Here is a 12,153-nt window from a genome sequence, read left to right as displayed (position 1 = left end):
TGTACAGTTCCAGCCAGGACCACCTTTCTAAAATGCACAGTGATTGGCAAATTCAACATGCACTAGCATTTCAGGTGCCTGCTAACAAAAATAATAAACAAACAAGTTCTAGTCACGTGAGTGCTGATCATTACATTACTTTTTTTGTCAAGCTTCCAACTGTTTCCATTTCACATCCCCCCAACCATATTGGTAACATCAATAGATAAGAGCACAGCCAGCCAATAGGAATACATACATACATATTCATTCCTAAGTGACCTTTACTGACCTGGGAAGTGTGAACACTTTGTTTCATTTTCTGTTGGTGTTCGTTAGTTTCCAGTTCCATTTCCCATCCCCCAACCATCACCTCAGTGGTAACCTTGGTAACATCAATAGATAAGAGGGCAGCCAGCCAATAGGAACACATATTCATTCCTAACTGACCTTCAGTGACCTGGAAAGTGTTTATTTGTATCATTTTCAGTTAGTGCGCACTAAATCGAGTTAGTGCGCACTAACGGGGAGTTAGTGCGCACTAACTCGAGTTAGTGCGCACTAACACGATTTAACGATTTTTTAACGATAAATCGTTAGAATTTCTATTGTATCGTGTTCTATAACGATTTAAGACGATATAAACATTATCGGACGATAATTTTAATCGTTGAAAAACGATTCACATCCCTAATGTTCAATGCAGTGCGAGAAGATGTGTTACTGCAAGCATTTAAAGTAACAGGCAGAGCATATTTTATCCTTGAAATGGGCAGACTATGTACCAATTATGAAACCCCTACAGATAAGTCCTTTCAGTTTCTAACAGCCTCTTCTTTACTCTGACTGGCATCTGCTGCTCATTTCATCCAATCTCTGCATTTTATGTTTGCTTTAATGTCTACTCATCCCTCTCCTTTGTTTCCACAGGGTCTTCAAAACTCGTGTAAAAGATTTTCAGTTTGCCTCTAGCAATTTGTTGCACACTGACTCAGTCTGTTAGTAACTTCCAACAACAGACAAATATCAGAAATCAGGTAGCACAGCAGGACAACTGAACCATATAGAGTAGACCAATGAAAATATATTTCAGGGTAGGCTGTAAACCACATGAACTCTCAAAACATTTGATAAACTGAGGTGAAGTACAAGCAAGCAAAGTTAAAAAAAAAAATTATTATAAAGAATGTGTTTGAGTTTTTTTTTTTTTTTTTTTGGGTCAGGCTCATTAACTCTGGAGAATAGCAGTAGGGAATTCAAGAAGAGAAAGCAAATAAATCTCTTCTCCCTTGTCACCAAACTGTTGTCAGAAAGAACAGGAAAGGCTGCAGGCAGCAGGTTTACAGAAAGTAAACAAAAACGGCTGGGGGGGAAGGGCATGGAAAGAATAGCAGCTGAAGTTTACTTTGGATCTATAACCTGAAACAGAATGTGGTACGAAGGCAAAACCTGAGAGGACACCAGTAAGCCCTGTCAGCAATCGATTAGCAAGTCAGGAGTTCAGCAAAATACTGACTGGTCAATAGAGCATTGCGGGAACTACGGCTCGAGAATATGGGAGATCTCGCAGTCATAATCACTTTGGAACCTGCGATCCAGAGATAATGTACATTGTGAGGCAATCTACAAAGCCATTTAAATTGGCTGTCTGAAATCTGTTCTCCCTTAATGCAGTGAAAAGAACATGCGTTGTTCCACACTTGCTGGTACGTTTGGCCACACAGAGGAAGCACTCTTGTGGGTGTTTAAGACTGGGAAGAAAAATAGCATGTACTGCGTAGATTGCATTTACAAATCTATGCACCTTATTACCCATGAATAAAGTAGGCTCAGAAAAAGTAGGTACTTTTTTCTACGAGAAGTTTCAAAATAAAAGTACACACCAACTTTTATTTTAATAATTACTGTAAAGTCCACTGTTCCCATAAAGTCAATATGAAAATGACCCCCTGTGTATATACAAATATAGGAAACTGGCTGAAGTTTCAAGGAGCACACGTGATTGTTATACAATCAAGGCATAGCAAAATTGTTTCCCGCAAGAACACACTATACAGTGCTTTCAGATTATAAACTTGGGTTGCATCTCCCCCTCTTTCTGTTCTATACATTTGTCTCTGTTGAGCTGCATATACACTATAGGAGCTGTCCATGCAGCAGCACTGTGAGGGGAATTCTTCACTTTCACATCTGGTTATTGAATGCAATCCATTGACTCATTCATCATGGAAGCTATTTTCCTTCCCTGTACCAAACTCCTTCTATCTGTGATTCATCACTACAAATTTTCAGCAGGCTTATTTTATAACTAAGGGACTGAAATTTTATTTTGAAAAGGCTAATTTAACTTAAATACACATAAAATACTTTTTTGCTTACATGAGTATAATGAAAAATTCACACTTAAAGAGTAAAAGGTACTTGCTAAATCTGAGAAAAGTGCATCTAGCAAATTTGGCAGCTTTACCTTCCCTAGAGAATTCAATTTTATAAAATATATGAAGCATCCCATAACAAGTGCCATGGTGGGTCAGACCACGAGTCCATTGATTCTAATCTCCTGTCTCTGGTCAAGTCAGGTCTCTTGGAAGTACAAGGCAAATCTAAAATGAGGAGATCCCTTCCAAGCTGTGATTCCTAAATCTGCTTAGATAGTAAGTGCTAATTGACCTGATTTCCAGTATCTTTTCCAAATTTATATTCAGTGAAACATGCCAAGAATAAAAACATCATCGTAGAATATCTCAGAAGAATTATACTGATATATGACAATAAACTTTGTACTAACAGAAATCATGGCACAGCACCAAATCTACATAATCAATTTGTGATATCTTGTTAAGCAGTTGTATTATAAATATATTCAGCAGATGATATGAATATCTGATATATATTTACATTAAAATATCATTCATCGATTGGCTCAAATGAATTTTTGTAGTTTTGTAAAGGAATATATAATATTATATACAGCCTAGAGCATTATTGCAATGAATCAGTTCCTTCTGGTATATGTATTCCTTATAGCAATTTATTTCTCTGACCTAACAAGGAAGCAATGACTTGGCCAGCATTCATTCTGGAAAGGACGTGGTCGACATCTGCCCATAACCTCTCAAACATATTCAGGGGTACATATTCAAAGGCCATTAGATGGATAATGGGAAAGTTATCCATCTAAAAGGCTTATCTGCATATTTAAAAGGCTTATCCAGCGAAATTCTAGCCGGATAATAAATTATCCGGCTAGAATTTAGCCGGGTAAATCAGGGGGGTTCCTGGGGCGGGAGGTAGGCATTCTGGGGAGGAGTGGAGTTAACAGGTCAATTTAATCGCCTAACTCTAGACATGCCTTAAGGCAGGTCTAAATTTAGCTGGATACCACATACCCGGCTAACTCTATCTTGGGGCCTGATTTACTAAGGTTTTTCTCCCATCCTGTGTCTACAGGAAAAATGCTTAGTAAATGAGGACCTTAACTGAGTATATTCTGTGGCACTGCTAGGGATGTGCAGAGGGATGCCATACATTGCATTCGGGATTCGTATTCGTCGGGGGGGGGGGGGGGGGGGGGGCAGATACGTTGCATTCGGCAAGGGGGGCCCCCAATACATTTATACATTAATTCTTATTCGTTTCCCGGCTAAAATTAAATTAACTACAACCCCCCACCCTCCTGACCCCCCCAAGACTTACCAAAACTCCCTGGTGGTCCAGCGGGGGGGGGGGTGCAGGAGCCATCTCCTGCACTCACACCCTTGGCTGCCGGCATTCAAAATTGCACCAATAGCCTTTGACCTACTATGTCACAGGGGCTACCGGTGCCATTGGTCAGCCCCTATGACATGGTAGGAGCAATGGGTGGCCGGCGCCATCCTGTGCTCCTACCATGTGACAGGGGATGACCAATGGCACCGGTAGCCCCTGTGACATAGTAAGGGCAAAATCTATCGGCACCATTTTGATTACTGGCAGCCGATGGCCCAAGTGCAGGAGATCGCTCCTGTACCCCCGCTGGATCACCAGGGACTTTTGGCAAGTCTTGGGGGACCCTTCTGACCCCCACAATACATTCCAAAAGTCCAGCAGGGGTCCGGGAGTGACCTCCTGCACTTGGGCCATCGGCTGCCATTAATCAAAATGGCGCCGATAGCCTTTGCCCTTACTATGTCACAGGGGCTATCGGTGCCATTGGTCAGCCCCTGTCACATGGTAGGAGCACAAGATGGTGCTGATGGCCATGTGACAGGGGCTGACCAATGGCACCGGTAGCCCCTGTGACCTAATAGGTCAAAGGCTATCAGCACCATTTTGAATGCTGGCAGCCAAGGGTGTGAGTGCAGGAGATGGCTCCCGGACCCCCCGCTGGACCACCAGGGAGTTTTGGTAAGTCTTGGGGGTCAGGAGGGTGGGGAGTTTGTTTAAATTGGCTCCTTTAGATGGCCAAATAATTTGGCAAAGATTTGTTGTATTCGTGGGGAATCGCAATATTTTCGCTTCCCCATGAATACAACGAATATGGCCCTATATGTTGCGGATTACCAATTTGTAGGGAACGAATGCACACCCTTAGGCACTGCTATGCTGCTGAATAACCAGGTTAAGTTAGGCAGATGTGTATCCGGCTAACTTAACTAGCCACCCAGTGGCTGAATATTTACTCCTCAGTTTTCAAAACCATTTGCAAGTTGATATTTCATAGGACCTGATACAAACTACTGTGAGATTATGCAACACATTACACTTTGAGCTTAGTCTAAAGGTTAAATATAAGTACTGTATAATGGATATAAAGTTCTAATTGGAGCAATCATTTGGAGTCATTTACTGATTATTCTGAAGATGAAATCAGTTTCTCAAAAGTTATATGAAGCAGTATTAATGACATCCCTTAAAAAGGAAATGAGGATACAAGTACAATATTTTTGATTCATCATAATCCTTTCTTAAACTGGGCAGAAAAGCATTGCCTGCCATAGTTTCATTTCCATATTTGAGAAAGCATGGAATAAGAATGTTTTCAATTTAAAGAAGATTCACTAAGAAAAAAAATGTTATGTTTCAGAGTTAACTAGTCCAGTCCAGTAGCTCAGCAGTTGAGCTAGATTTGACTTCCAAGTCAGGACTTCTGCACACTGGGCTAGCTGGAGATGAGGAAGTTGCACAGGCAGCAATCACAGCATCTGGAGGGGAGGCAGTCTCAGTCATCACACAATGGTGACACTTAGTGGTTGTAATTAGGATCCACATTAGCCAGTTCCTAAGGGAACTATAGCTTGTGGTTCCCAACTGAAGCCTCTCCCTATGATGGCTGGGCAGAACTGGAGGTGGGTGGGAGTAGTGAATTTAAAATAGGTAATTATGAACGAAGGCTCATGTTGCCAACCAGGACTGGTTCCAGTCAAGTTGGAAGTCCAAAGGAGCAAGAGGAAATTGCCAAACCTCTGTTCCTCCCTCCCCCTTGCAAAAATAAAATACATTTACTAGTACATCAACTGCAGAAAAATGAGGTGCATACTTGAACAATTCATTCCTTGATATAGCTCTGTTTGTCTGAGGGTCAATTGCATAGATCATGAGGTCACTTTTAGTATAATCCTCTTCTGAAAATCCATCTCCAAACCTTCGGGCACCTATGGACTCCACCACAACCGTTGCACCGGGAATCTGGTCCTGAACATAGCGTTCTAAAATTCTGCAAATGAAATGCAAACATAATTGAGCATTTTTTTAAATATTGCTAAACCATCAGCCAAAAATAAACCTAAAAGTGCAATATAAAAATAATCTTGTTCATCCACAAAATATTGCTGTGAAAGTAAGAGTATAAAGCTGTAAAAAACAAAACAAAACAATGTATTTTCCTTATTAAAATGTTAAATCGTGGATACATAAATATGTGCTTTCACTTTTTTCTTACCTTACAATTATGTGTATTTAAGTTATAAAATATTGCTTACACAGTAACAAATATGTTTTCATAATGCAGAATACCATGTAAAGCTATTGCACTATTTGAAGATTAAATATAAAATGCCAGTTAAGGATTTGATTTAAAAGAATACAGTTTCAATCATTGATTGTTTCAAAAGTTCACATAGTATTAAAATCTGTACTTTATCAACTAAGATTTATTTTACTTTCAAGCAAGGTAATACAAATTACTTAATCAGCTTCCTTGAAATTGCCACCAGTTTATTCACTGTGAAATTTAAAACAACACACATAATATTGGTATGTTGAGCAAATGCTATGCAAAATGTTTTTTGTAACCACAGTCACCTCTCTCTCTCCTTTTTTTGTAGATTCATTAATGAGAGTAGAGATGTGAATCGTGTCCTCGATCGTCTTAACGATCGATTTCGGCTGGGAGGGGGAGGGAATCGTATTGTTGCCGTTTGGGGGGGTAAAATATCGTGAAAAATCGTGAAAAATCGTAAAAAATCGAAAAAACGTAAAATCGCAAAACCGGCACATTAAAACCCCCTAAAACCCACCCCCGACCCTTTAAATTAAATCCCCCACCCTCCCGAACCCCCCCCCAATGACTTAAATAACCTGCGGGTCCAGCGGCGGTCCGGAACGGCAGCGGTCCGGAACGGGCTCCTGCTACTGAATCTTGTTGACTTCGGCCGGCGCCATTTTCCAAAATGGCGCCGAAAAATGGCGGCGGCCATAGACGAACACGATTGGACGGCAGGAGGTCCTTCCGGACCCCCGCTGGACTTTTGGCAAGTCTTGTGGGGGTCAGGAGGCCCCCCCCAAGCTGGCCAAAAGTTCCTGGAGGTCCAGCGGGGGGTCAGGGAGCGATTTCCCGCCGCGAATCGTTTTCGTACGGAAAATGGCGCCGGCAGGAGATCGACTGCAGGAGGGTCGTTCAGCGAGGCGCCGGAACCCTCGCTGAACGACCTCCTGCAGTCGATCTCCTGCCGGCGCCATTTTCCGTACGAAAACGATTTGCGGCGGGAAATCGCTCCCTGACCCCCGCTGGACCTCCAGGAACTTTTGGCCAGCTTGGGGGGGGCCTCCTGACCCCCACAAGACTTGCCAAAAGTCCAGCGGGGGTCCGGAAGGACCTCCTGCCGTCCAATCGTGTTCGTCTATGGCCGCCGCCATTTTTCGGCGCCATTTTGGAAAATGGCGCCGGCCGAAGACAACAAGATTCAGTAGCAGGAGCCCGTTCCGGACCGCTGCCGTTCCGGACCGCCGCTGGACCCGCAGGTTATTTAAGTCATTTGGGGGGGGGGTTCGGGAGGGTGGGGGATTTAATTTAAAGGGTCGGGGGTGGGTTTTAGGGGGTTTTAGTGTGCCGGCTCACGATTCTAACGATTTATAACGATAAATCGTTAGAATCTCTATTGTATTGTGTTCCATAACGGTTTAAGACGATATTAAAATTATCGGACGATAATTTTAATCGTCCTAAAACGATTCACATCCCTAAATGAGAGTAATCAATTGAAATGATTCTGACTTACTGGATTACTTGATCTAAGATTTACAATTACTGTTTATATTGAAAGGTTTTGATATTTATAGTTTATTATATTATAGGGTTTTTTTTTAACCCTTTAATGTCCTTTTTATTAGGAATACTCATATATTTCTCTTCTCATATGAGCTGTCTAGTCAAGCATATCATTTTATGACCTTTAATTATATTTCTTTTATCTCTGTCACTTGTTTTCCTAAAGGCCATAAGAGGACAATTTTCAAAGCCATTCATCTGGGTAAATCACTTTTTATCTGGATAAAATGGCTTGACTAAAAATGATCCTGCTCTACTCAGCTAAAAATACATGTTGGCTTTAACCAGGTTATAAATAGGCATTCCCAGAGCATATTTAGGCCAGGGGAGTAAAACAGAATGTGTTGATGTTAAACGTACACTCTCTATTCTGCTCCTGTTCAGCTGCCTGTACATAGCATAGGCATAGCAAAGGTCTCCCCCACCATCACCCACCCACCAGCACATCACCAAACAGCACCACCACACATGGTCTCTTTTCACTGGGGAGGGGTGGAAACCCTGTCAGCGCATCACCACAGGGCACCGCCAGGCAGGGCCAGTGCTAATGTTTTTGCAGTTCTGTGTGAACAATTATGTGCTGGCCCCTCCTCATTCAGGGGCAGATTTTAAATACTTGCGCGAGCACGTACTTTTGTTCGCGCATCAGGCGCGAACAAAAGTACACTGGATTTTATAAGATACGTGCGTAGCCGCGCGTATCTTATAAAATCCGGGGTCGGCGCGCGCAAGGGGGTGCACATTTGTGCAACCTGCGCGCCGAGCCCAGCGCGGCCTGCCTGTTCCCTCCGAGGCCGCTCCGATTTCGGAGCGGCCTCGGAGGGAACTTTTCTTCGCCCTCCCCCCACCTTCCCCTCCATTTCCCCTACCTAACCCACCCCCCCGGCCCTTTCTAAACCCCCCCCCCACCTTTGTCGGCAAAGTTACGCCTGCTGAAAGCAGGCGTAACTTTGCGCGCGTCGGCCGGAAGCCCTGCTCCATCCTCCGGTCCCGGGGGCTGGTCCGGAGGCCTCGACCACGCCCCTGGGCCGGCACCACGCCCCCGGGCCTGCCCCCGAAACGCCGCAGCACGCCCCCGAAACGCCGCGTCGTTTCGGGAACGCCCCCGGACACGCCCCCTCCTGCCCCTTTTCGAAAGCCCCGGGACTTACGCACGTCCCGGGACTTTACGCGCGCCGGCGGCCTATGCAAAATAGGCGCTGGCGCGCGCGGGCCTTTTAAAATCCGCCCCTCAGTGTTTTTTAACATTTAATTTGTATTCTTATTCTAATCAGGGTCAGTGCAAGGGTAATATGCACCCTAAGTGAATCTTACAACGGTGTGCCCAGCCTCCCCCCCCCCCACCCTTGCCCAAGCCACTGTTAGGCACCAGCCACCTCCCCCGTGTAACCCCCTCATCTCTGATCCAAAGCAACTCCTCCAGCAACATTCTGTTCCAAGGATCCCCGGGATAGAATTTCCTGTAAACTTGGATGGACTTTATAGGCTCCCTAACTGGGACTTCCTGTGGTGCTGGCTGATGGTGTCACATCTTCCTGGGGTACATGAGGACGTCTTTTGCAACCAGCTAGTTTCTCAGCAACAGGTCTCCTGAGTAGCCTACTTCTCAGTGTGAGGTGCTAGTTCGTTTGTGGCCCTGCCTTATATGCTTCCTGCTCCTGGCTTGTCTCGTGTCTACCCCTTCTCCCCATCTATTGTCTTCTTGTGTGTTCTGCCTCTATTTCTTCTCCTGCCTGCCCTGCTTCTTCAGATTAACTTCGTGGAACTGACATCAGCTTTGGATCTGACTACTGCTTGCCTGTCACCTGCCCTGACCCTGGTTTGTCTCTTGGATTACCGTATGTCTTCTGCTGCCAGCCCTGACCTTGCTTCATTCTCTGGACTTTCTTGTTTGACCCCTGCTTCAACATTTGCTTAGAACCAGACATTCTCCTTTTCTTTGCCCTGGGACCCCCCTCACTCCTGCCAGCCGGCCGCACCAAGGGTTCAACCTTCGGGAATGACGGTTGGTATAGGTGAAGCTCCTGCTAGTCCCATCTAGGCCCTTCCGCCCATGGTTGGTGTGGGCCACATGGGTTCACCTGTGTGACTGAGTCAACCACACCACTGCACAGGGTCCACAATCATAACAGGCACTCTCAACGCAATTTAAAATTATACATTTATAATAAAAAATTTAACTTGGAAAAGGACACTCAATGTACAGTCTTTTGCAGTAAAAGTATCACAACAGTATGTATATTATATTTACATGCACTGCTGTGGTATCAACCAGTAAACCCTGCATAAAAGCCAAAAAAGACACTTGGAACACATATGGTATTGGGACTATTGTAATGCATGTTGAGTGTGGGCTTGGTCCTCAGAAAGCCATGAGCAAACTAAATTACAAATACAATATAATCAAGCTCCCTTTCCAAAACAGCTCTAACTGCCAGCACTCAAATGGTTACAACCCTATGAAAAGATGAAATTGCAAACATTATACAGACTCTAAAATACCAATATACCTCCTAATAGGAAAACAGAACAAACCAAATTCTATAGATCACTGCAGTCCCCACCTACCTTCAGTTCGGAGTGCTGCAGACTGCCACCGATGCCATCCTCCGTGGCCCAGAGGCCTCGGCTGGCTCCTGCTCTGAGCCCCGATGTGCTCTGTCTTCACAGCTGGAGCCGCTGCTGGAGTCCTTGAATGGCAGGGAAGCCGTCCTTGCCAATGCTGCCTCTTCCTCCGTCTCCGTGGCAGGGAGCCACTTCTCCTCAGGCCTCCCACATGGCAGGGACGCCGCCAATGTGCCTGTTCTCACCAGCTTCTCCTTAGGTGTGGGTACGCACCTCTCTTCAGTATTTAAAGGGCCAGCCGTGGGAAAAGCCCCATGGACCCAACGGATGACATCATCAACCTGTTCCACTTCAGCCCTATAAAAGGGCCTTGCTGCCATTCCTCAGTGCCTTCGGATCAGGTTTGCACAGTGGCTGTGATCTTCCTTCCAATCCAGGTCTTCCGTGGTCTCCTGTGCCTTGATGGATCTTCGTTCCATGTTCTTCATGTTCCTGAACTTCATCTCCTTGATGTTCGTTGGAGCTCCCTCGTTGTTTGTCTTCTGTTTCTGATGGTCCAGATGTTCTGTGTCCAGATGTCCTGATGTCCTGATGTCACGTGCCAGAGATGCCATGATCCTTGTTCCTGATGTCCGATGTTCCTGTCTTGACTTCATCCATCTCAACTTCAGCTCTTTGTCCAATTCCCAGGTCCGTCGTCTGTCCACCTCTCTTGGCGTGCCATGTCTTGGTCAATGACCAGCCGACAGGAAAGCTGTGTAGGGCGCTTCTTGGTACAAGGCCTTCTTCTCGTCTGTAGTGCAAGCCTCCAGGAGACTTCTGTTTTTAAAGCCTTGTTCCTGAGTATCTTGTTCCTGGTCTATGGAGTCCCCTTCTGTCTGCTTCCGTCCATGCCTAAGACTCTGCCAGAACCTACTCCGCTCCAGCATGGTCCATGACCAGCCACAGGCAGCTGAGTAGGGTGCGCTCTGATACAGGCCTCTACTTAATCTTCGCCATGTTTCGGTCTCAAGTTCCATGTCTTCGCCTGGAGCCTGCTTTGCGTTCAACGTGGTCCGTGACAGCCATGGGAGGCTGTGTAGGGCACGCTGCAATGCAGTTCTCACCCATTACTTTCACCTGACTCCTGAATCCTTGTCTGAAACTTCCAAGCAACCTGAATGTCTGAGTCTTCTGAGTTTCCTGAATCCTTGTCTGAGTCCTCCGAGCCTTCTGAGTAACCTGTGTCCATGTCCATGTCTCCTGAGAATCCAAGTCTTCATCTGAGTCTCCTAAGTATCCAAGTCTTTGCCCGAGTCTCCTGAGTATCCAAGTCTATGTCTGAACCCTAAGAGTATCCTGAGTCTTCATCTGAGTCTTCATGTTCCTGCCCTCAGCCTCTGTCTGGCCTCATGCACTCGTAGTTCCCTAGTGACGGGTCTGAAAAGGCTATCGAGTGGCCGGTGGGCTACTCTCGAGATCAACATAGTATTGCTGGATCTCATTGGTATATGTAGGTCTAGTGGAGGGCTGAGCCTGCCTTCTTCCTCTTTCGGATAATCTTCGCCTTGTCTTCTCTCCAGCCTTGCTCCTGCTCCACCCGTGCTCGTACCAGCTCACCTCCCACGGTGTGTCTTGGGGCTCCTCCCTGAGTCGTGCCACAGCCCAAGGGCTCACATCCTACCTTAGATGTGACCATGCCTCCGAGCTCCTAACAGGGCCTGAGGGCACACATCGCTCCTCATAGAAACGACACATTAACAGAATACTTAACTCAGTCACACATGTAGATCACAGATGGACCCTCACTAACTACAGACTAAAGAGACCATAAAATATTAATGAAAAAGTGCAGATATAAACTGAACTGGAAACCACAACAAGTCAGACTCCACTTGTAGTGCACCAATGAAAAAACTGAAAAATCACCAAACCAATGAAAAATCAAACAATAAAAACAAGAAATATAAAGCATCAATCATAATAGTAAAGCCATACTAAGAAAAAGAATTAATACTTCAAAATAGAAGATAAACAGACTATCATCCAATACAATATTTCAAAATAGCATACACATCAAATACTTCCTGATTAATTAAAAT

General features: G+C 45.0%; 1 protein-coding gene across 1 annotated transcript in view; it reads right to left on the bottom strand.

Moving 5' to 3' along the window:
* PCDH15 (protocadherin related 15) overlaps nucleotides 1-12,153 on the bottom strand; it is a 2,056,285-nt gene that overhangs the window by 90,204 nt on the left and 1,953,928 nt on the right. The window contains exon 30 of the mRNA XM_029609778.1: nucleotides 5,498-5,674. Coding sequence (XP_029465638.1) covers nucleotides 5,498-5,674 — 177 coding nt within the window. The remainder of the gene's footprint in view (nucleotides 1-5,497; nucleotides 5,675-12,153) is intronic.

This window comes from Rhinatrema bivittatum, chromosome 7 (assembly GCF_901001135.1).
Source record: "Rhinatrema bivittatum chromosome 7, aRhiBiv1.1, whole genome shotgun sequence".
NCBI classification, from domain to species: domain Eukaryota; kingdom Metazoa; phylum Chordata; class Amphibia; order Gymnophiona; family Rhinatrematidae; genus Rhinatrema; species Rhinatrema bivittatum.
This window is presented reverse-complemented; position numbering and strand designations above follow the sequence as displayed.